The 22,116-nt window shown below is 42.3% G+C and overlaps 2 protein-coding genes across 2 annotated transcripts; both read left to right on the top strand.

Moving 5' to 3' along the window:
• Positions 1–2,157: 2,157 nt before the first annotated feature.
• Positions 2,158–7,724, top strand: timm10 (translocase of inner mitochondrial membrane 10 homolog (yeast)). The gene is made up of 2 exons (XM_041035353.1): positions 2,158–2,382; positions 6,482–7,724. Exons 1-2 carry the CDS (start codon positions 2,312–2,314, stop codon positions 6,675–6,677), a joined length of 267 nt encoding a protein of 88 aa, XP_040891287.1. The 5' UTR covers positions 2,158–2,311; the 3' UTR covers positions 6,678–7,724.
• A 154-nt stretch (positions 7,725–7,878) lies between these two features.
• Positions 7,879–21,342, top strand: unc93b1 (unc-93 homolog B1, TLR signaling regulator). The gene is made up of 13 exons (XM_041035349.1): positions 7,879–8,085; positions 10,595–10,711; positions 10,870–11,011; positions 11,115–11,268; positions 11,370–11,531; positions 11,693–11,822; positions 11,938–12,031; positions 13,269–13,393; positions 15,634–15,816; positions 16,005–16,290; positions 16,389–16,510; positions 16,590–16,712; positions 19,407–21,342. Exons 1-13 carry the CDS (start codon positions 8,083–8,085, stop codon positions 19,608–19,610), a joined length of 1,845 nt encoding a protein of 614 aa, XP_040891283.1. The 5' UTR covers positions 7,879–8,082; the 3' UTR covers positions 19,611–21,342.
• Positions 21,343–22,116: the final 774 nt, after the last annotated feature.

The raw sequence follows: 22,116 nt of genomic DNA, 5'->3' as shown, positions 1-22,116 counted from the left end.
CGTTTGATTTCTTGTTTAGGCTGAAAAAGAACATGATTGATTCTTAAATCAACTATGTGTATGATTAGAAAAGTCCACACTTTGGTGCTATCTGGTGGTAAAATTAAGAATGACATACAGCAATAACCACAGGATACAGTAACTGTAGTAATAATTTTGGGCTGGTTTTATGAAAAGCTACGAAGAGACGTAAAGCCCTGCATTCAAAAAACGAAGTTCTGGTAAAAACCCTGTTTAAAGGCAAATCACAAAAAAATATTTTTCAGTTTATCTTTCGTGGTATCTGATGTTTACAGAAGTGAAAGTATCAATACAGCAATGTATAATACTCCACTACACTATAAGTACAAATCCTGCATTCATATGTTAATTTAAGTAAAAGAACAGAAGTATTATCAGTAACATGGACACAGTAACTGCCAAATAGGTTACTGTATCCACACACTGCTGCTTCGTCATGCATCAGTGGCCCTGTTCAGGGCTGTCTCATCCAGCATGTGGGAGACCGTCACGGAAGAGGCCGTGCGCTGCTCTTTAATGGAGGTGGGACAGTTAACCAAGCATTTGAAAACATTGGTATAAAACAGACACATCTCCTTTGTCATGTTTGTCAGTGTTTGGTTTTGATGTGGAGTGAGGTCACTGTTGTCTGTTGTGGCCTTTGGGGCCAATGAACAGCAGCTGCAGCTGCAGATCTCACCAGCCGTCACGGATCAGTGGGCCTCTGGCCTCATGCGACAGTAGCGAGCTCATTACTGTTTGGTGCACCAGAACAATGCAACGAAGAGGATCCCACACTCAAAAACAGCCTGGGACACGCCACAGGAAGGTGGGACTGACGTGAAAGAGAGCTGGAAGAGAAATGACTTTGAAGAGGAGGATCAACTGGTTGGGTTTGCAGATGTACGTCTGGTTAACCGCCCCACCTCTGCGGGGCACAGCCGCTTCCTGGCACCTCTCTGCAGGAGCCATATATGTTGGAAACCACAGGTTTAATCAGTACATTGGATTTTAAAACCTTATCACATTATGTTTTATGTAAAAATCTCAATCTGAAAAGTAACTAATATAAAATAATGTACTGCACTTTGTTAATTTCCACAGCTACCTTGCGAACACAGTGTCCGTCTGGATAATCGGTGTTAGTTTCTTCTTTGTTTCTTGCAGGAACAACATGCGATACAGGAGTGTCAAATACATCACAGCAGACTGCAGCCAATGACGAAGGCTCGTCTCACAGTGACATTCACCTGCCTCAGGAAAACAAACTGCCGTCAGATCACAACGTGCACCCCCAGAAACCTGAGAGGACTGGTCCACCTTTGTCAGACGCTGGTGGGATCAGCAGGACCTCAGGCTACCATCAGGAGGAGGAGGAAGAGGAGGACGTGGAGGTGGAGGACGTGGAGGTGGAGGACTTGGAGGTGGATGTTCTGCTTTACTCCCCTGACGAAGAGCCTCAGACCAGAGGGTGTGAGGATGGACTCAGCAACACAGATTTAACTCCAGATGAAGAAGAAGAGGAGGAAGATGTGATTGATGTGACTGGAGATGAGGCAGAGTAACCTTTGTCTAGGTATATAGTTTTATAACACTAGTTCATCACTTTGGTGTGTCAAACCTCATGTTCTCTCTGTTCTGGTTTTATTTATGTTCACTGAGATGTGAAGTTATGTACAATAGATTTTCACATCCTTCTTTTTTCTGTTGCTTTTCATCACCACTGAATGTCGGGCACATTCATTTAGTTTGATTTATGCTTGTTCTCAAATGGTTGTTTAATTTTCATGAATAATATTCTGAAACATTGACACAAGTCTGAAAACAATGTTTACATTTGCTGTTTGTCAATTTTGTTCGTTTTATGTTGAATTTGAACTGTCAGACTGACTAAGGTAAAAAAAAAAAACTTTATTGGCTTGTGTTAGTAACTGTTGTAGAAAATAAACCTTATTTTGAGCCTGTTTATGAAGCACAGTGTGTTTTATGTATATTACACAATTGTGGTTTATTAAAAAAAATGTTTTCAAACGAGTGTGTTTGTTTTTCCTGACGACAGCACCATGGTTGTGTTCTCACCATGGGCACCAGAGGGCGCACTTCCACCCACCTCCCCCCCTCCCCCTGGTCTGAATCCAACTTTATTGACAGCGGAAGTAGTAGAGGAAACCATACACACGTGTTTTCTTGCAGGTTTGAAGGTTACAGAAGAGGCAGAGGGTCGGATTCTTGTCGACTGTCGGCCGGAGAGGGTCATCGGGACGGAGTGTGTGCGGTTAAAGCAGGGTGTGAGCAGCAGTGAAGCGCGGACATGGATCCCATGAAGGCACAGCAGCTGGCAGCGGAGCTGGAGGTGGAGATGATGGCCGACATGTACAACCGGTAAAGTCAAAACAAGCTAACCACTCAGCTAGCTGTTTCATTTATTCTGCCTGTGAGCCAGCACCCCGCTGTCTCATGGCGTTCATTCATAGTCTGTATTAAACTACACACTATGTGGGGATAAAAGGTCTGATAAAGGTTAGCTGAGTGAAGACGTAGCTTTAAATTAGACGCTGGTGCTGCTGCTCACGTTATAAACTACAGGAGCCACATGGGGCTCGCTGTCTCTGATCAGTCTGTCATTTCCACTGTGTGCAGCTGTACACGAAGCTTATATTTGCAGATTATAGATGTAGTCATGCACAAGATGTTTTGTTGGATCTTAGGATCTGGTCAAGTGTCAGTAACAGTCATAAATGGATTCAACTAAATCTAAAGACTTGAAATTTACGTGTAGCTGTAAATTTACAGCTACACGTAAAACCTCAAGTCTTTAGATTTTCATAATAAAATCATAGAGCGAAGTGTTTTAGGCCTTTATTTAACTTTTCATTTAGTTATGATCAGTCAGTAAGTCGTTCATTAATTAATTTATCATCTGTTAAATGTCACCAATAAGACGATTGCCTGTCCCTAGCAAAGCCCTGTGTGAAGAAAATATGTGTGTGTGTGTGTGTATGTATATATATATATATATAACGTTTAATACATCTTTGCAATCCCATTACTTTACAGCAGGGGGGCTGTTTCCTTCACAGAAAGATATTATTTAAATCTGTTTAAGTTTGAGTATTAATAACACTTTGTTACGGCTGAAGTAAATAAAATGCTCACATACAGTATGGACTTGCAGCTAACGAGTGAATCATTCACATTATCAGATATTCCAGATATTTTGGGTGGTTGATGCTCGTCTTTGTCTTCCTCTTTTTTTGGGGTGTTGATGACCAGACTGGTGGAAAGTATGAAATGTCTGACCAGGTGTAGTAGTACGAAGGTTAATTCATTGATTTTAATTTACAGTGTGGGCAGTCATCGAGGAGAGAGTGCAGGTGAACAGCTTTTGTAGAGCTGGGGCTTTCAAGCTGAGTTGGTCTACACAACATTCAGGGTGAAGTGGGGATGAAGCTGTGGTCCAGATGACTAATAGTTAAAACAAGAAGTTTGGTCTGAGGGATGATTTTTAGGGGAACTCCAGTGAAGAGTGTGGCCAGCTGTGGATGTGAAAGCAGGGCTGAACAATAGCCAGGTGTGGTCATCATAGCAGACCTTTTGACTTAATCAAGAAAATCACATATATAATTATTGACGTTAATAATGGCTGTGTTTAAATGACCAGTAATCCACAGTCCTGGTCAAAACACCCCTGAATTTCAAGTACACAAAATAAATGCAAGTGAAGCGATTTTGATTTTAAGTTACTCAACAAAAGAAAATAAAGAAAACTTGCATAATAGTGGAATAATACAAATGCAAAATGTACCCTGGACACAACTGTTGGTGTTGTGGAAAAAGCACCACACACAGGCTCAGCTTGTACAGGGAGAAGGGCTCCATGGGTTTTTTGTTCAGCAACCTTTTACTAAAATAATCAGTTTATACAAATCTGCGTTTTTCCCCTGAAGATTTTCTAAATTACATAATTGAAATTCAGGGGCACCAGTAACTTTGTTGTTGCTGTTACTACTAATAGTAACAGCTCCTCTCGTCCTCCGTGACATGTCAAAGTGTTGACTGTGAAAAGGCTTATTCAAATATACGATTAACTGCTGCTGATTGGCAGCTAGATCCCGTCTGTCAAGAGATGTCCCCACCCACCTGTCTTTATGTACAATTTTCACTTTGCAGTAGGAGACACATGTGACTCGAATGTCCACCGAAGAGATGAAAACATCATATATGACAGAAACATAAATGACATATTTCCATCATGTTTTCAGTGTTGTCTTTCACTGTTTGAGGTTTGACTGCTGTTCTTTTAATGAGCCCTCTCATTCTGCAGTGGTTTAATGGAGGCTGACTCTTCTGTTAAAATCTGCTCTGCTCTACATGTGGATGGAAGCTTGGCTGATCACCAATCGTATCGACTGAGACACTCTATTATAACAGTTGAAATACTTACATGTATAATATGGGCACACATGTGAAGGATACTGTGCCTAATTACATACAATGGGACAAAAAAGTATTTAGTCAGCCACCAGATTGTGCAAGTTCTCCTGCTTAAAATGATGACAGAGGTCTGTAATTTTCATCATAGGTACATGTCAGCTGTGAGAGACAGAATGTGGAAAAAAAATCCAGGAAGTCACATTGTAGGATTTTTAAAGAATTTATTTATAAATTCCTGCGTAAAATAAGTATTTGGTCACCTACAAACAAGCAAGATTTCTGGCTCTCACAAACCTGTAACTTCTTTAAGAAGCTCTTCTGTCCTCCACTCGTTACCTGTATTAATGGCACCTGTTTGAACTTGTTATCTGTATAAAAGACACCTGACCACAGTCTCAAACAGTCAGACTCCAAACTCCACCATGGCCAAGACCAAAGAGCTGTCGAAGGACACCAGGAACAAAATTGTAGACCTGCACATGGCTGGGAAGAGTGAATCTACAATAGGCAAGCGGCTTGGAGTGAATAAATCAATTGTGGGAACAATTATTAGAAACTGGAAGACATACAAGGTCATTGATCATCTCCCTCGATCTGGGGCTCCACGCAAGATCTCATCCTGTGGGGTCAAACTGATCATGAGAACGGTGAGCAAGAATCCCAGAACTACACGGGTTAACAAAGGTTACTGATGGTAACCTTTGTTGCTTTGGTCACCATCAGTAACACACTACGCCGACAGGGAATCAAATCCTGCAGTGCCAGACGTGTCCCCCTGCTTAAACCAGCACATGTCCAGGCCCGTCTAAAGTTTGCCCGTGACCATGTGGATGATCCAGAGGAGGACTGGGAGAATGTCATGTGGTCAGATGAGACCAAAATAGAAATTTTTGGTGAAAACTCAACTCGTCGTGTTTGGAGGAAGAAGAATGCTGAGTTGCATCCCAAGAACACCAGCAGGTGGGCTGTTTTTCTGCAAAGGGGACAGGACGACTGATCCGTTTTAAGGAAAGAATGAATGGGGCCATGTATCGTGAGATTTTGAGCAAAAACCTCCTTTCATCAGCGAGAGCATTGAAGATGAGACGTGGCTGGGTCTTCCAGCATGACAATGATCCCAAACACACCACCTGGGCAACGAAGGAGTGGCTCCGTAAGAAGCATTTCAAGGTCCTGGAGTGGCCTAGCCGGTCTCCAAACCTCAACCCAATAGAAAATCTGTGGAGGGAGTTGAAAGCCCGTGTTCCCCAGCGACAGCCCCAAAACATCACTGCTCTGGAGGAAAGCTGCATGGAAGAATGGGCCAAAATACCAGCTACAGTGTGCAAACCTGGTGAACACCTACAGGAAACGTTTGACCTCTGCCATTGTCAACAAAGGTTATATTACAAAGTATTGAGTTGAACTTTTGTTATTGACCAAATACTTATTTTATGCAGGAATTTATAAATAAATTCTTTAAAAATCCTACAATGTGATTTCCTGGATTTCCATATTCTGTCTCTCACAGTTGAAGTGTACCTATGATGAAAATTACAGACCTCTGTCATCATTTTAAGCAGGAGAACTCTCACAATCGGTGGCTGACCAAATACTTTTTTGCCCCGTTGTAGCTGGACTTTTGTTGCAGGTGCTTCTCTCAATAATGACTATATTTGAGTTAGGTCGTCCAGTGTCAGGTGACATGTCGCAGCAGAAAAAGCACAGGTGTAAATAATAAAATCAATGATGACTGAATTTCATTTAGCTCCTTCAGTGTCAGGGTCCTGGTGTGGTTCATGTTAGCTTATCATGGTTGGGTTATTATGTAATCCTTTGGTCCAGAGAGAGCAAAGTGGATGTCTTTGGGCTTTGGACTGTCTGATGACATCAAATTGGGTTTTTAAGAAAACTTTATTTCACTGTTTTCTGATATTTTATAGGCTCAAGGATTAATCAAGAATCTGACAGTGGCTTTATATGAGTATTGGTGGGACATCATATCATGTTGATCTTTGCATGTACCATTGTAAGAATCTGACTGACTCCTGGGGTTTTTCTCTCCCAGAATGACCAACGCCTGCCACAGGAAATGTGTACCGCCACACTACAAGGAGGCGGAACTGACGAAGGGGGAGTCGGTGTGCCTGGACCGCTGCGTGGCCAAATACCTGGACCTTCACGAGAGGCTGGGGCGAAAGCTTACAGAGCTCTCAGTCCAGGACGAGGAAACGATGAGGAAGGCAGCTGTCGGGAGTGGATAGAGACGCTGATGAAGGAAGTGACATGGGGTGTTTGTAGGTTACGGGATGGGGTTAGCATTTCTGGTTTCTCAAAGATGAGCGACTGGTGTTTTAATGTAGAGGGTGGGTTAATAAAATAAATAAATAAATAAATAAAAGTAATACTGGGGTCCACTGAGACAAACTACCTCCTCTGCTGCAGCAGAGGATGACAAAAAGGACGGGTTTGGAGGACGCACCGGGTGGAACGGAAGCATGTCTTGAAACTGCTCAGAGCGATCCACTGACCTCTCTGGATCAGTCTGATATGTTTTACTTTCAGCTTGGCCTGGTCCTCGAGAAGTCACCTGAAAACTGACCGGGAAGAAGAAAAACAGAGGCCCAGGACATGTGACACTATTTTGAAGTCATGCTTTGTGCTTGTTTCCAGCTGCTCAGGGTGCAGAAACTCACATTCTGTGTTGTCACCGTTGAAGCTGTGGTACCAACCATCTGGTACCTGCAGCAGGGTGAAACATACACTAAGAACGATTTGAAACTTTGATCCCAAATCAAAGGGCTGCAGGTAAACATGGGGCCCCTTTGTAAGGTTGCAACACATACATGATATTCAGGTAGCGATACATTTTGTCATGCAGACAACGTAGTGTCACTCCTGTACAAAAACCTTGAAATACAGCAACTCAAACACATGGATCATGGCGTGCACTGAGTTCATTACATGTGGCAGTGTGGTTTGAGCCAAAATGTCTTTTTTTTTTTCTTTTTTTATACAGTATGCATAGTTTACTCTGTTTGAGCCCTGAGACAACAGAGATCCAGGCTCATAGCTGGGTCGTTGTGGTTACATGGACGTGTGTTGAAGGTGGACTGAACTTTGCTCATCTGTGATGCCTGTGTAGACTGTGTTGTGCTGTGTGCCAGCGGACCATGTTTTTGACTGTGATCTTGTTGTTGTTTTTTTTCTGTGCTTAACACTGACCCAGCTTTTTATCTGCATGTTAGAGAAGCTGAAGTGTGTCCTTGTTATGAATTACTCCGATTAAACAAACCGTGCTTTGTGTAAACATTATGAATGTTGTTATGAGGGTATGAATGTCCTACTTCATGTCTTGCACTTATAGTGCTGTCTGTCAGCAGGAGCAGACAGGAAGGGCAGGGTTGTCCTAAGTGTCTGCCTGTCCCTTTAAGACAAATGTTGTGGCAGAGCGCTGTGAGGAAGTGAAGACAAACTGACTTTCGTTTCCTTCGCGAAACTTTTATTTATACCTGCCCCTTACGTCGGAAAGGGGAACTAACAGCTTCACGGCTTCAGAATCAGAGAGTGATACGGGGACAGAGGTGCAGGTCTCTACTTGTTTTCTGTCTCTCAGGTGGACAGACTCTTCAGTCCGGTGCCCGCGAGGACGCCCCCCGAGCAGCAAACATGGTGAGTGATGAGGGTTTTTTTTTTTTTTTTCCCCAAGGTGTGGGTGAGAGTTTAAAAAGAGAAACAGACGGACAGGTGTGTTTCAGGACTGTATGGACACCAAACTGAGCTGTAACGTTGACGCTGGTGCCAGCTGTATAATAAAATAAATAAACACTAGTTCAGATAAGTGTTATAACAGATGTCCTCACAGGTATGTCCGACAACACAATAAGAGGATTACAGCACAGTTACATTAGCTCAGACACACTTTTATCCCGGGAAAACTGAGGTGAAGTGAAGTGGGAATATTCTGCAGGGCGGGGATTCGAGCACACAAAGTGTAAAACGACCTAGACCTTAGTCTGTTTATCTATAATGTGTTCAACGATCCTGTTTAAAATGTTAAAATGTGCGCTTGGTATTGAGCGTAAATTGGTAGAAGGCCGTGAAGCCAAAAGCAAGGGAAGTGTGTCGTATTTAGTCTAGGTGAGGTAATGAGAACACGTTGAGGATCATATCCTCTTTTATAACAATGTGGGTCATATGTTGAGTTAAACTGAAGGGGACAGTGACAGACAGAGTCTAATAGATGGATAGATACAATTAGCATAGAAGATAAGATTTGTTTTCCACTAAAAATGATTATATTACTTCACTTCTGACTAGAATAGAGCCTGTGTAGAAATTATTAGGGAAGAGTAGTCCAACTTTTTTGGTCAGGAGAGCAGGAGACAGTCTTTTATTTTTTTCTAACTCCATGTTTCTGTTTTGTTTCATATTGTGATATGTGTTGTATATTAACGGCTCTTCATTTAAAAATAGAGTGGCTGTGTTTTCACCATGTAGTTATCCTTGCAATAGATTTATTTAAGATAACAACTAGAAATCATTTTATTACAGATTCCTCAACCTATTATTTTGTTGTGGAATTGATCCATTGTGAGATCTATTAAATGCCAGAAAATATTTAAAAAATGCCCATCACTGTTTCCTAAATCCCAAAGGGTGGATTCAGCTGAGGTGGGCACCGCTCCAACAGAGATTCACTTGCATCAGTTCTATTTCTGTGAAATATTATAACCTTTCTTATGTAAAACTCATGTAAAGTTTTGAAGGGAATTGACTATTGCTTAAAAGCCATTCACTCTCAACAAGCCAACAAGACTCCCTTTTTTAAATTTAGGGTTCAAGTTTAGTGGGACAGCTGGTCCCACGATTGTATGTGTGTGCTTGTGGTCATCCTTGAAATGTTGTCTGGAACTTGAGTTCATCTGTGGCAAACTGAATTCACTGGACAAAGTTTAGTCACACAGCTGGTCCCACAGTTCACACTGCCTGTGAAAAAGAAGTGATGAAGCCACAGAAAACTGTGGTGAGACATTGATCAGGGCAAGAGTGTAGAACACTGCTGAGATGATACTAATCTTTAGGAAGGTTAATATCATCTCAGCAGCACTTCATCAGTCAGGCCTTTATGGTAGAGAGGATAGATGAAAACCGCTTTGAGAAGAGTCATATGACAGGACACCTGGAGTTTGCCAAACAGCTTTTAAAGGACTCAGAGAACATGAGGTAAAAGATTTAGTTTAACTCTCTACTCTTTGCACTAGACACTGAGTTTTTAGCATTTTTTGTTAAAAAATAAAGACTTAATCAATTACTTGATTATCAAAGTAGTTGCAGATTTATTTTGTCTGAATCAGCCAATCACTTAATCGACCAATCGTTTCAGCTCTAAATATATTATTTTGAGATATTTGGGTATGAGGGTATTGCAGTTTTTCTTGTAAGTGAAAGGGAGTTGTCATGTCATCATCTGCCGTTTATCTGGGTCTGGTCCTAGGTTGCGGGCGCAAGTGCTGCCCAGTCCACAATGCACCGAAGTCCTACTGCACCTCCCAGTAGGACCTCCCATGGTGGGCCCATGGGAGGTGGTGCCGCCCAGAGTGGGGTTCAAACCCAGGACCCCGAGAGATTAAGTCTCATGCTTTACTGAGCTAACCAGGCTGAATGAGAGTTTTTAAAGAAAATATTATATAGCAGAATATAGCACTGGGAAGACCTTGCTTTTTTATTTTTTATAAATGAAATAAATCATTCACCCGGTACCTGTCACACAATACCTTACCTAGACTATGGACCTTTTACTTTGAATGGGACATTATCTTTCTTGCTCTAAATACTCAAATGCTTTTAATGGAGGTCACAAATACTACTACTACCACTATTAAATCTTAACTACTAGTATATAACAAATAATAGCATACTCTTCAAATCCAGTTGTAGCTGTAACGTTCTTTTCAAACAAGACAGTTTAATAGACCTTAAAAAGAGGACGCAAGCTTACTGAAAAGCTTACACAATTCTAACTGCCTTATTGAACCACACTGTAATTACTTTAAGACCTAATTATACCGAAAGTTCTCATTTATCCAACCTTAGATTTGATTTCTAATTATTAATGAATTTTTGTGGCAACAAAATTCAGGTGAAAACATGTAAATGTTGTCTGCCTTTTGGTCACCAGATGGAGGCAAGTGATGGAGAAGAGCAAGTCAGAGATGCTGATCGTCTCATAGCACCTCCTAATGGCAGCACGAATGAACTGCAGAATGTGGGGCAAGAACACAACATTCAGGGCCAGGTGAGCTCATCGTTCCTGTGAAAATCACATATCAGTCCCTGTGATTCTCAGGTTTCAGGTGAAACCTAACACACTGCTCCAGGAGTGTGATAAAATATTACCATCCTTTGCTCCTATCAAACAGTAGCATATGTTTTTTTTCCCACTTTTTTCCTCAGATGGAGGAGTTCCTGGGTCCGCAGTCAGAGTACAATGAGGAGGAGGAGGAGAGGAAATATTACAGGAGGAAGAGGCTGGGAGTCATCAAGAATGTTCTTGCAGCCAGTGTTGGAGCCATGATTGTGTACAGTGTGTATATGGGTGAGTCTGACAGGAGAAAAGATGAAGGCAGCGTTGCAGACTGTCGTATGTTCTTTTAAATGTATTTTGTGTGTGTGTGTGTGTGTGTGTATGTGTGCTACAGGCCTTCTGCAAATGCAGCTGATCCTCCATTATGATATGACCTACCGTGAGGTGAAGTACAGCAACCTTGGCCTGGAGGACATCGACCACAAGATGCTTATGGGCATTAACGTCACGCCCATTATAGGCCTGCTGTACACACCTGTTCTCATTAGGTAGACACACACACACACACACATGAATTATAAAACCTCTTGACCTGAATGTCCTTGTTCCGCCCATATATTCTCTGTTCTGTACTGAATCTCTCTTTCAGATTCCTAGGTACTAAGTGGATGATGTTCCTGGCTTCAGGAATCTACGCACTTTTCGTCTCCACCAATTACTGGGAGCGTTACTACACCTTGGTTCCATCAGCCGTAGCTATTGGTGTGGCCATCGTGCCTCTCTGGGCCTCTTTGGGAAATTACATCACTAGGTGAGAAACCATATAGAAGTGTGAAGCTCATTGTTAGGCTCTCTTCTGTCAAATCCATTCAAACCATGAGTTTTGAGTGTGTACAGATGAACGCACACACACATAAGCTTGTGTGTGTTTTTTTAATGAATGCGTCTGTGTGAATTCCTCATCACATGCAGGATGGCGCAGCAGTACTACGAGTACGTCAACTACAAGGAAGAGCACGTGCAGGAGCAGAAGAAGCTTCCTAAAGGAGCGTGCCACAGCTACATCATCGTCTTCCAGGCAGTCTTCCACATCATCTTCCACGTGAGCCTTCAGCCTTCTTTTGTTGTGTGAAGTGTTTAACACCAGAAAAGATGCTTGTGCTGCTTTAGAAAAAAAACCCCACACTTGTCCCTGTCTCTTCTCTCTTCCTCATCAGCTGAGTTTTGTCTTTGCGGAGTTTCCAATGCGTCTTGTCCTCAACAACTACCTGCATGACGACAAACACATTCTCTGCAAAGTGAAAACCTGCGGTAAAGACACACATCACTTCATCTCCACAGACAAATGATTACACACAAATGACCACAGGACAGCAGTGTATGAAGTGTCACTCCTTTCTATCCAGTGAGATATAAAGCATTAACAGTTAAGGCGACTATGTCACTGTTAGTGCACAGTGGCCACTGTGGCAACAAGCCACAATTTTGGGACAATGGCAGAGGCTAAAACATGGTGTAACAGCAGCACAAGTAGCAGAGTCATCAGTTTAGGCAACTGACTCACTAATATGAGATATATAGCACTATCTGTCTAACATTTGCTAGCATTATCTAATATTAGACGCCAATAAGCTCCTGGTCAGACCAGACCAGCTGAGACTGTAGCAGCAAAACCCATGAGTGCATTGAGTTGAGTGAGGGTGTACTTTATTGCTGATGAAATCAGCTTTTTATTTGTAATTTTAAACCAAAAAGGTTTTACAATTCAAGATCATGCAAGTACAGTAGACTGTACTTAAACTCAAAGCTGCTTTTTAAAAAAAATATATATGTGAAATGTGAAAGGGGTCAGTCTACGCAGAATTATCACCCCAATCTGTGGTTCCCCTTTTCATTGGTTATTTTGGAACTGCCACAGACTCTGCTCGTATTCAACTTGTTTCCAGCTGCAACAGGAAGGTGTTTTCAGATAAGCGGCTCTAATACACCCGCAGTACTCTACCTGCTCAGCACCAAACAGCAGTCTGTCTGCTGTTTGGTTGGCGTTTGGTTGGCGACTAGCTTGTGAACATGACTTTGAGCAAATGTCTGATTTCATAGGTTTGCGTGAAATAGAACATGTACTAGTACTGACCTTTCATCCATTAGTTGTTAGCAGTGTGCTAGAGGAAACGCAAGCTGGCCTCCAAGAGGTGCTGTGAAAGTGACACTGCTGATTTTTTTTTTTTTTTCCTGACATGCTTGACATGATCTCACTTATGGTAACAGTGCTTCCTTTTTATTATGAACGACAGCAGGAAGAAACAACCGTAGAAAGGTTCACGCCAACACATGACCTCAGATGACCTCTTCCAAACAGAAATCTATAATCACACAAACCATCCTGGTTTTCTTTGAAGCAGCTGCTCTGTTAGTTACCCTTTTCAGCTTTCTCAAGTAGATTACTTCTAACAAGCAGAGATATACAGTCTCATAGTCAGACACCTCAGCTGTGACTGGGTTGAACATGTCGGCTTCTCGTTCAAATGTCTGAACCTTCCTCTACCAGGTGCAGCGGTCAGTGGAATGATCCCCGGCTTCAACAGCACCGTGCTCATCAACCTGCCACGCTCCATGCTGCTCATCCAGGTGGAGAGCGTCCTCATGGGCTTCGCCTTCCTGGCCATGATCATAGTAAGATCTCCCTGACACACACACATCCTAGAATTCATTGTCATGTCATCATCTGCCACTTATCTGGGTCCAGCCCCAGGTTGCGGGGGCGACTGCCGCCCACTCCATAATGCACCAAAGATCAACTGCACCTCCCACAGGTGGTAGGCCCATGGGAGGTGGTGCCGCCCAGAGTGGGGCTCAAATCCACGACCCTGGGAGATGGAGTCTCATGCTCTACCAACTGAGCTAACCGGGCGGTCGAATTCATTGTGTTTAGATAATTTGTTTTTAATTACCTTGATTGTCTTGTGTCCAATCAATAATTCTCTACTCTTCAATCTTGGAAAAGGAACAGAAAACAGCAATGCTTCTCTGCTATTCATTGAAAATACCAAAACAAAAGTCAAGCAACTGAGAGAACATTGATTTGGATACACACAACACTGTGTGAAGAAACTAATGCTCAGCCAGAATTCGCTTCTTGTAAATCCCTCCAGTGCAATTCTCAGGAAACCCCTGAACTCTAGGTTACATTTCCAAAAAAAACTTTTTAAACAAAAGTCATAGTCTGTGGTTTTAATAACCTCTGGGTTTACAAAGAATAAAATAAGCCTATGTATTGATCATTGTAAATACAGTAAAATTAGACTTTTTACCTTTATCTACGTACATAACCATCTAAAATATACACTACTCACAATAAGTTGGGGATATTGTAAGAGACTCAGTGGATGTCATACATATGGTCTTTGTTTCACTTCAGAGATTTTTGGGATAGGGAGGCAATTGTATTGGGGTGATAGACACACCTTGTTTTGTGTTTTCCACGTAATGGTCTCACTGTGTACAGTGTGCATTACATATTGGGGCCAATACCAAAAAATACTAAAAGACAACCCTTTTCAATGTGCCATCAATTTCAACATTCTGTGGGTATAAAAAGCTGGTATTGTCAGTAAGTCATTCCAAGTTCATCATTCAAACAGCCATGAGCACACCACGTCAGTTAACGGACGAGCAGAGCCACCTGGACATAGCGCACCTTCTGGTCGGTGGCAGGCAGTCAGATGTTCCTCGTGAACTTGGTGTGTCTCAAAGTGGCATCAGCAGACTTGCATCAAGACACAGAACTACTGGCAGAGTTCGTGACAGACCCAGGAGTGGAGCCTCACGAGTGACAGACCGCAACGATGACCAGTACCTAAGGACCTATGCACTCAGACATCGTTATGCAACTGCCACACAGCTGCAGGCCCGTTTACGAGATGTGAGGGTTACTAGGGTTTCCAGACAAATCATTCGCAACCGACTCCACCACTTTGGCTTGAATGCCAGACAACCGTTGCAGGTGACACTGACACCAAGAAACCGTCCTGTTCACTGATGAGTGTCGGGTCACCTTGCATAGAAATGATGGTGGAGAAGGCGAGGTGAGCGATACGCCGAGGTCAACATGGTCCCCAGGGTTTGCTTTGGTGGAGGAGGTGCAACAGTCTGGGCAGGCATCACCAGTCAGCGCAAAACAGATTTGGTTATTGTAGACGGCTCAGTCACTGCACGTTCTTACCTCAGAGACATCATAGAACCCATCATCATCCCCCAATTCCGCCAGCACACCCCCAGCTTTCTGTTCATGGATGATAATGCTCCACCACATCGCGCCAGAATTGTCACAGCTCGACTTCATGAAGTCGGAGTGCCTGTCCCCTGACCTGAACCCCATAGAGCACGTCTGGGACCAGCTGAAGCAGAGACCGTACCCCACCCCCCATTGCCTCAGAACAACATCATGAGGCTAGTGAGGAGCATGAGACGTCGCTGTCAAGCTGTCATTGCAGCAAATGGTGGAAACACCCACTACTGACAATTTTTGTTATTTGGGACTATCCTTGTTATTGTCTAAATTTTTGGGGTAATAAATATTAAACTAATGAAAATGGTGTTTCTTCTCATTCATTATTAGTAATATCAAAGGGAACTTTTACTTATTTCATTAAAATTCATACCAAATAGGAAAAGCACTGTAAATAACAATATCCCTAACTTATTGTGAGTAGTGTATCTTATCTATATATCTGTACAGCTGCACTAGCATGCATTGGTTGAGTCTATCACAGAGCAAACACATAGATAAACAGATGCAGTCTCACATCTACACTTATGTATAATTCAAGTGTGTACAAACCATAGCAGTCCATCAGAATCATTCAAAATAAAACTGCTACTCACTACCGTCTGCTGATTGCTGCTACCCACAGTTCCTTGTGCTTTGTGGTGCCGCGTACCGGCCAACAGAAGAGATCGACCTGCGGAGCATCGGCTGGGGAAACATCTTCCAGCTGCCTTTCAAACACCTGAGGGACTACCGCCTGAGACTGCTCTGCCCCTTCTTTATCTACAGCGGCTTTGAAGTGCTGTTTGCCATCACCGGCTTCTCTCTGGTACTGTGCTGTCAGTGGAATTTGTTGAGCTAATAGTGGAGTAGCTTTAACTTTCATTGTATTTTTTTCTTGAGTAGTTTTAAATGCAAAATAATAAAATTGGATTTATGAAGGAGCAGGCAGATTGTAGTAATAAGTAAAACATGTATGTTTCATCCAATTTCTTTCGTTCTTCCCTCCCCTCACAGTCCTATGGCGTCTGCATTTTGGGCCTGAAGAAACTGTGGCTCCTGATAGTCGTCTATGGCCTCTCGTGCTCCGTCTTTTCCTCCCTCTCCCTCTGCATCCTGCGCCTCCCACGCTGGGCGTGTCTGATGAGCGGCTCTTTAGTGCATTTTGTGTTGCTGGTGGCTCTCATGGCGTTCTCTCTGGAACGGCAGGGGGATCATATGTATACAGAGTACCTGGGCCCTTTGCTATTGATCACCGTGCTGTGGGGTCTCGGCACTGCCCTGAACAAGACGGGCATCAGCAGTGAGTAACAGCTGTGGTCGAGATGTCTGTACATACTGTGCACTCATTTTGTTCACACACAACATGTGTCAGCAAGAACTCTTCTGTGTGTGTGTCAGCTCTGCTTGGTATGCTGTATGCTGAGGAGAAAGAACGTCTGGACTTTGTGTACACCATCTATCACTGGTGGCAGGCCATCGCCATCTTCATAGTCTACCTCTGGTCCAAGCTGCCTATGAGGGTATGTGACTGTGTGTTTAGAGAGCGTTCAGTTCCTATTTTTTCCCTTTCTTTACCCATGTTTTGTCCCTACCCCTCAGGCCAAACTCTCCATCCTTTTAGCCACCTTACTGCTGGCTTGCTACTGCTATTGGGTGATGGAGCGTCGGCTAGCCAAGGATTTGCGACCCAGACTCCCTCGCATCCCTCGGCCACGGCACAAGGTAGCGAGTCACAGTCATGTCATGAGTGACTGCCTGAATCTGGCCAGTTTCATCTTGTCAAATTTTATTTGTCAGCCAAAGATTAGACTGGCCAAGAAGAAGGTGTCCTTGTGTAGTTTACTTAACAAATTGCAACTAGTTCAGCTGCCAGTGAGGCCAACTATGGTAAAGCGGCCCTGGTGATACAGCTGGTTGATTTGTATCAAATCAAACGATGTCAATAAATAACGCTGGTCTTGTGATATAGAAGGAGAAGTATGAATCAGTCTGTACATGTGCTGTTATTTCATGTGCTTTATATATCTAATCGCAAACAGGAAACCAAAGGAGATTTAGTTGACTAAGCAGGTTTTGCCAGAGTGAGTGGGCGAGCTTTTACATTTAATTACTTCATGCACTATTAAATATATATAAACCGTGGAAACGAATTACTCGTACTGTGATTTATATGTCACAGTACGAGATTTATACTATTTAGTAAGTGAGAATACATGGAGAAAAAAAACAACTTAGAAGGTGGAGTCAGGTCAAATATTTTTTATAAACATCAGGGCATCTCAGTGCAATTTCACATTCATATCAAGGCCACTTGACAGATGCAGAACAGGAAACGGCATTCAAATAGCAATCCATTTTTTGTGTCTGAAGTTTAACCTATGGCTTGATTAAGTAATATGAAACAAATCAGACGTGATGTTGCTATGGTTACCTGTACTTTAATATACCTGGTGCACGGATTTCAAATAAGATTTAAACCACTGACTAGAAGCTTAACCTTGTTTTCCATATTATATACGCGTTTTACGCCTGCACAGCCAGTCAGAGGCAGGTATTTTCTTGGCCATCATATATGTTATGAAGTCACACCAACAGTGTACATGAATATTGTTCAGAGATGTTTTGTGTGGCCTTTAGATAGCAAATTCAGTCTCCCACTGCAGTGCTGTCTTTAGCAGATCCTTTTTTGGTCCGAGCTTGGTGTAATGTAGCCTGACGCCTTCAGTGCTACTGTCACTGTGAAGTTGTTTTATTGGGTTTTTTTTCCCATTAAGCTTGGGTTTGGTTACATATATAGACCTGACACAGATAGCTGATTAATTGATCAGCAATTCCACAGAAAAATAATCTGCAAAGTTATTAAGATCATTAAGGTCATTTTTCAGCCAGAAATACAGAGAATTACGGAGCTATAATAATAATAATACATTTTATTTATAGGCGCCTTTCTTGACACTCAAGGTCACCTTACATTAAAAAAACATACACAATAAAAACAGTAAAAAACAAAAAAGACAGTACAGTTTAAGATAGACAATAGACAATGCAGTTGTGGTCAGGGGGAGTAAGCTAATCTGAACAGATGAGTTTTGAGTTTAGATTTGAAATGTGGAAGTGAGTCAGTATTGCGGAGGTCAGGTGGGAGAGGGTTCCAGAGCTGGGGGGCAGAGCGACTGAATGCTCTGCTCCCCATGGTAACAAGGCGGGCAGAGGGGACAGTGAGATGGATAGAGGAAGAGGATCTGAGGGTGCGGACAGGTGTGGCAGCATGGAGGAGATCGGAGAGATATGGAGGGGCGAGGTTGTGGATGGCTTTAAAAGTGAGGAGAAGTATTTTGTAGTTAATGCGGTATGTGATGGGGAGCCAGTGGAGTTGTTGCAAAATGGGTGTAATGTGTTGGATGGAGGGGGTGCATGTGATGATACGGGCAGCAGAGTTTTGAACCAGTTGCAGTTTATGGAGGGTTTTATGAGGGAGGCCAAATAGAAGACTGTTACAGTAATCTAGACGGGAGGTAACTAGGCTGTGAACCAGAATGGCAGTGGAATGAGGAGTCAGAGAAGGACGGAGACGATTGATATTACGAAGGTGGAAGTAGGCAGACCGGGTGACATTATTGATGTGGGAGGTGAAGGAGAGGGTGCTGTCGAGGATGACACCCAGACTTTTTACCTGAGGAGAAGGGGAGACGAAGGAGTTATCGATGGAAATGGAGAAGTTATGGAGTTTGCTTAGGGTGTGTTTTGTGCCTATTAGAAGAAGTTCTGTTTTGTTACTGTTTAATTTGAGGAAGTTTGAGGTGAACCAGGATTTTATTTCAAGGAGGCAATTGGTAAGGGAGGTGGGAGGAAGTGTAATGTTGGGTTTAGTTGAAAGGTAGAGCTGGGTGTCATCCGCGTAGCAATGAAAATGAATGCAATGTTTACGGAAGATGTGACCAAGAGGGAGAAGGTAGATGATGAACAGCAGGGGCCCCAGGACAGAGCCCTGGGGCACGCCTGTAGTGACTGGGACTGAGTGAGAGGTGAATGATTTTAGCTGAATGAACTGAGTGCTTCAAGTAGCTTCAACATTGTGAGGATTTACTGTAATACTTTTCTCTCTCAGTGCTTTTACCTGCATCATGTAACCACTTCATTTGCTTAAGGAAATTCTTTTGTGTCATGCAGAAATAAAGGATACTCTCTCGTGTAGTGAGATTTCTCCTGCACACACTGATTTGCTCCACACACAAATTGCCCTCTGTGTAGGAAATCCTTAAGTTGTGCGGGAGTGAAAAAAGTCTCATTATGGTTAGAGCTTTACTGTAAAATACTTAAGTGGTGACTAAAAGGCGATTGCACACACATTTTCTCTTCACAGTGACTCACTTTCTCTCCTCAGTCATTAATAAAACATATCATTTGTGTCCACAGGTCAAAGGCTACCGCTACCTGGAAGAGGACAACTCAGATGAGTCAGACTCAGAGAGAAGCGATGAGGAGGAGAAGGAGGAGAACGAGCATGTGGTAGAAGAGGTAGTCCCAGAGGAAAGGGAGGAAGGGGCCCAGGGAGGTGACTCACCCAGAGCCAGGAGGAGAGGGGCCGGGGTCTCTTCCACAAATGGGATGCCCATGTGAGGGAGGGTGAGAGGAAAGAAGAAGGGAGATGGTGGAGAGATGACAGAGGAACAGAGTAAGGGATGCAGTGGATGCTGTTGAGTTCATAATTCCATTCATATTTTTTTTAGATATTTATACTTAATTTAAGTCTTATACATACTACACTAAACAAAAAGTGTTTTTTTTATCATAAGCTTTAATTAAAAAGCTTGAATTACATGTTCAGCTATAATCAAAACAGTCATCCAAATGAAAAGAGAGAGGAACTGGAAGAAAAATATTGCTGTTTAATAACAGGCACAATCTCAAAGGGTAGCACACGCTGGATAAAACAAGACTACAACTCAGAATACAACCAGAATACTTTTGTTTTCCTTTTGCTGCGGTTTGTAGCTCAGATTTACCAAATGTACCCATAATTATACTGTAGAGGGGACTGTAGTTGCTTTTGCTCTTCATCATTCATCAAACTGTTTTCATTTAAAAAGAGCCCATATCTACAAAGAAAAAACTGCAAGAGACAGAAAAAGAAATGAGGAATTGATTTTCTAAGTTTAATCACAGGGTGAAGTGTGTTTTGATGGAGTCATTTTTAAGGATCCTGCTGGATGTGAACAGCCTTAGCTACACTTGTTCTTCAGCCTTTGTTTACCTTCCACCCATTAACTAATGCAAATTTATAGAATTTGTATGTTTATAGAATTTGTTATAGAAAACAAGCTAACAAACACCATGAAGCCTTGCTGCTGCAGTTGTAGTTTTCTTTCATGGGAGCTGTACTTTTTAGTAGGAACACAAAGTAACTGTTGTTTAACTTTGGTAAATCATGATGGTTTCGGTTTCTTACAACTGCTGGAGTTGATGTTGATTTGTTGTAGAGTATAGAAAGTAAACTCCAGGAACAAACTTCATTTTCTCATAAAAGCAGATGAAAGAAATACTGCATGAGAGACTGTACTGGGTCACAGAGGCCGGTGGAACAGAGCCTAGCCCAGACCCAGCACCAGGACTTTGGCTCTCTATGATGTTTATTATATTCACCATTTTTCAGCAGGCTAATTAGTGCTAAAGAGGAAGTAACATCTGAGGCTGATTGGGATGTTATTAGTTTTGCAGTTATTTAGGGACCATAAATATCTGCACATCATTTCTTGGGAATCTATAAATCATCAGTAGATGCTGAGACGGCTGAAACACAGGAGGAACTCACTATTCAGCTCACGAGTTGGTACAACAAACAACATGGCCGGATAATTTCTGGAAACTACACATCAGGGTGCAGTTTCAAATCCTAGCGTGTTGTAAAATTTGTGTTCACTTCAGGCTTAAAAAACATTATAAAGTGTTACATTCAATACAATACAATACAATACAATACTGTATTGAATGCTATGGCTGAATTCCATTCAGCTTCTTCAGTCTCGGAGTCCTGATATTGTTCCTGCTGGCCCACTGTCACACTGTCATGACTTAATGGGCTGCCTGAATGAAACTGAGCCCACAGTCAATGTCAATTGTGACAAGTTGGGTTGTTTAGGGACTTGACTTAGTGTTTAGGAAGGAATTTTGAGTTTTCATCACAAAACATAAAGTATATGTTTTGTGATGTTTCCTCGCATCGCTTTTGTTTTACTGATGATATATAGTTTATGAAATTACGTAATGTCATGTCATGTCATCATCTGCCGCTTATCTGGGTCCAGGCCCAGGCCGCAGGGGCGATTGCCACCCAGTCCACAATGCACCGAAGTCCTACGGCACCTCCCATGGGTGGTGGGCCCATGGGAGGTGGTGCCGCCCAGAGTGGGGCTCAAACCCACAATCTCGAGAGATTGAGTCTTGTGCACTACCAACTAACTGGGGGGCCAGTTACATAATGTTCAGCTAAAAATAATTTGAATTTACCGGGCTTTTCTTTCGGTACTGCAGGCTGTCATGTATATATACTGATTGTTTCATATATTTTTGTAGGTACTATATTTTATTCGATAGAAAATATTCAATTTTTTGACTTTCTGTGAACTAAGCCAAAGGTATTTGAGGTTTCACTGATCCCCATGAAGTCAGCATATGTGATGTATTGTTACTGTGTTCACAGGCATTGATTTTGTACTTCTCTCTTCAATACACCTGTACATTTAACTAAAGATTTTGTTGAAGGTAATTGCTGCTGTCTGTGATTGTGTGTCTCATGACATGTGGGTGGTGAGTTGTCAAAGTCATCAACTTTATATTAAACCAGTGGTGACGGCCAAACACTTATCACCATGGAAACTTGAAAGCATGATCAGTGCAAAGAATTGTAAGGCTAAATGTTTCATTACAGTTGTTGTGACACAGTACAATTACATACCCACACATTTAGAAATGTAGACTATATGACTGAAAATGTTTTATGAAATTTACTTATGTAAGAGTAGAAATACTATAGTGAACTTGAAAAACAAATTTCAAAGTAAAAGTTTGAGCTGTAAAAGAACATGAGAGATACAATTACAGAACAAACTGACTTTCTAATCTTAAA

This window comes from Toxotes jaculatrix, chromosome 4 (assembly GCF_017976425.1).
Source record: "Toxotes jaculatrix isolate fToxJac2 chromosome 4, fToxJac2.pri, whole genome shotgun sequence".
Taxonomy (NCBI): domain Eukaryota; kingdom Metazoa; phylum Chordata; class Actinopteri; family Toxotidae; genus Toxotes; species Toxotes jaculatrix.
The sequence above is the reverse complement of the archived record's forward strand: the minus strand, read 5'-3'. Positions and strand labels throughout refer to the sequence as shown.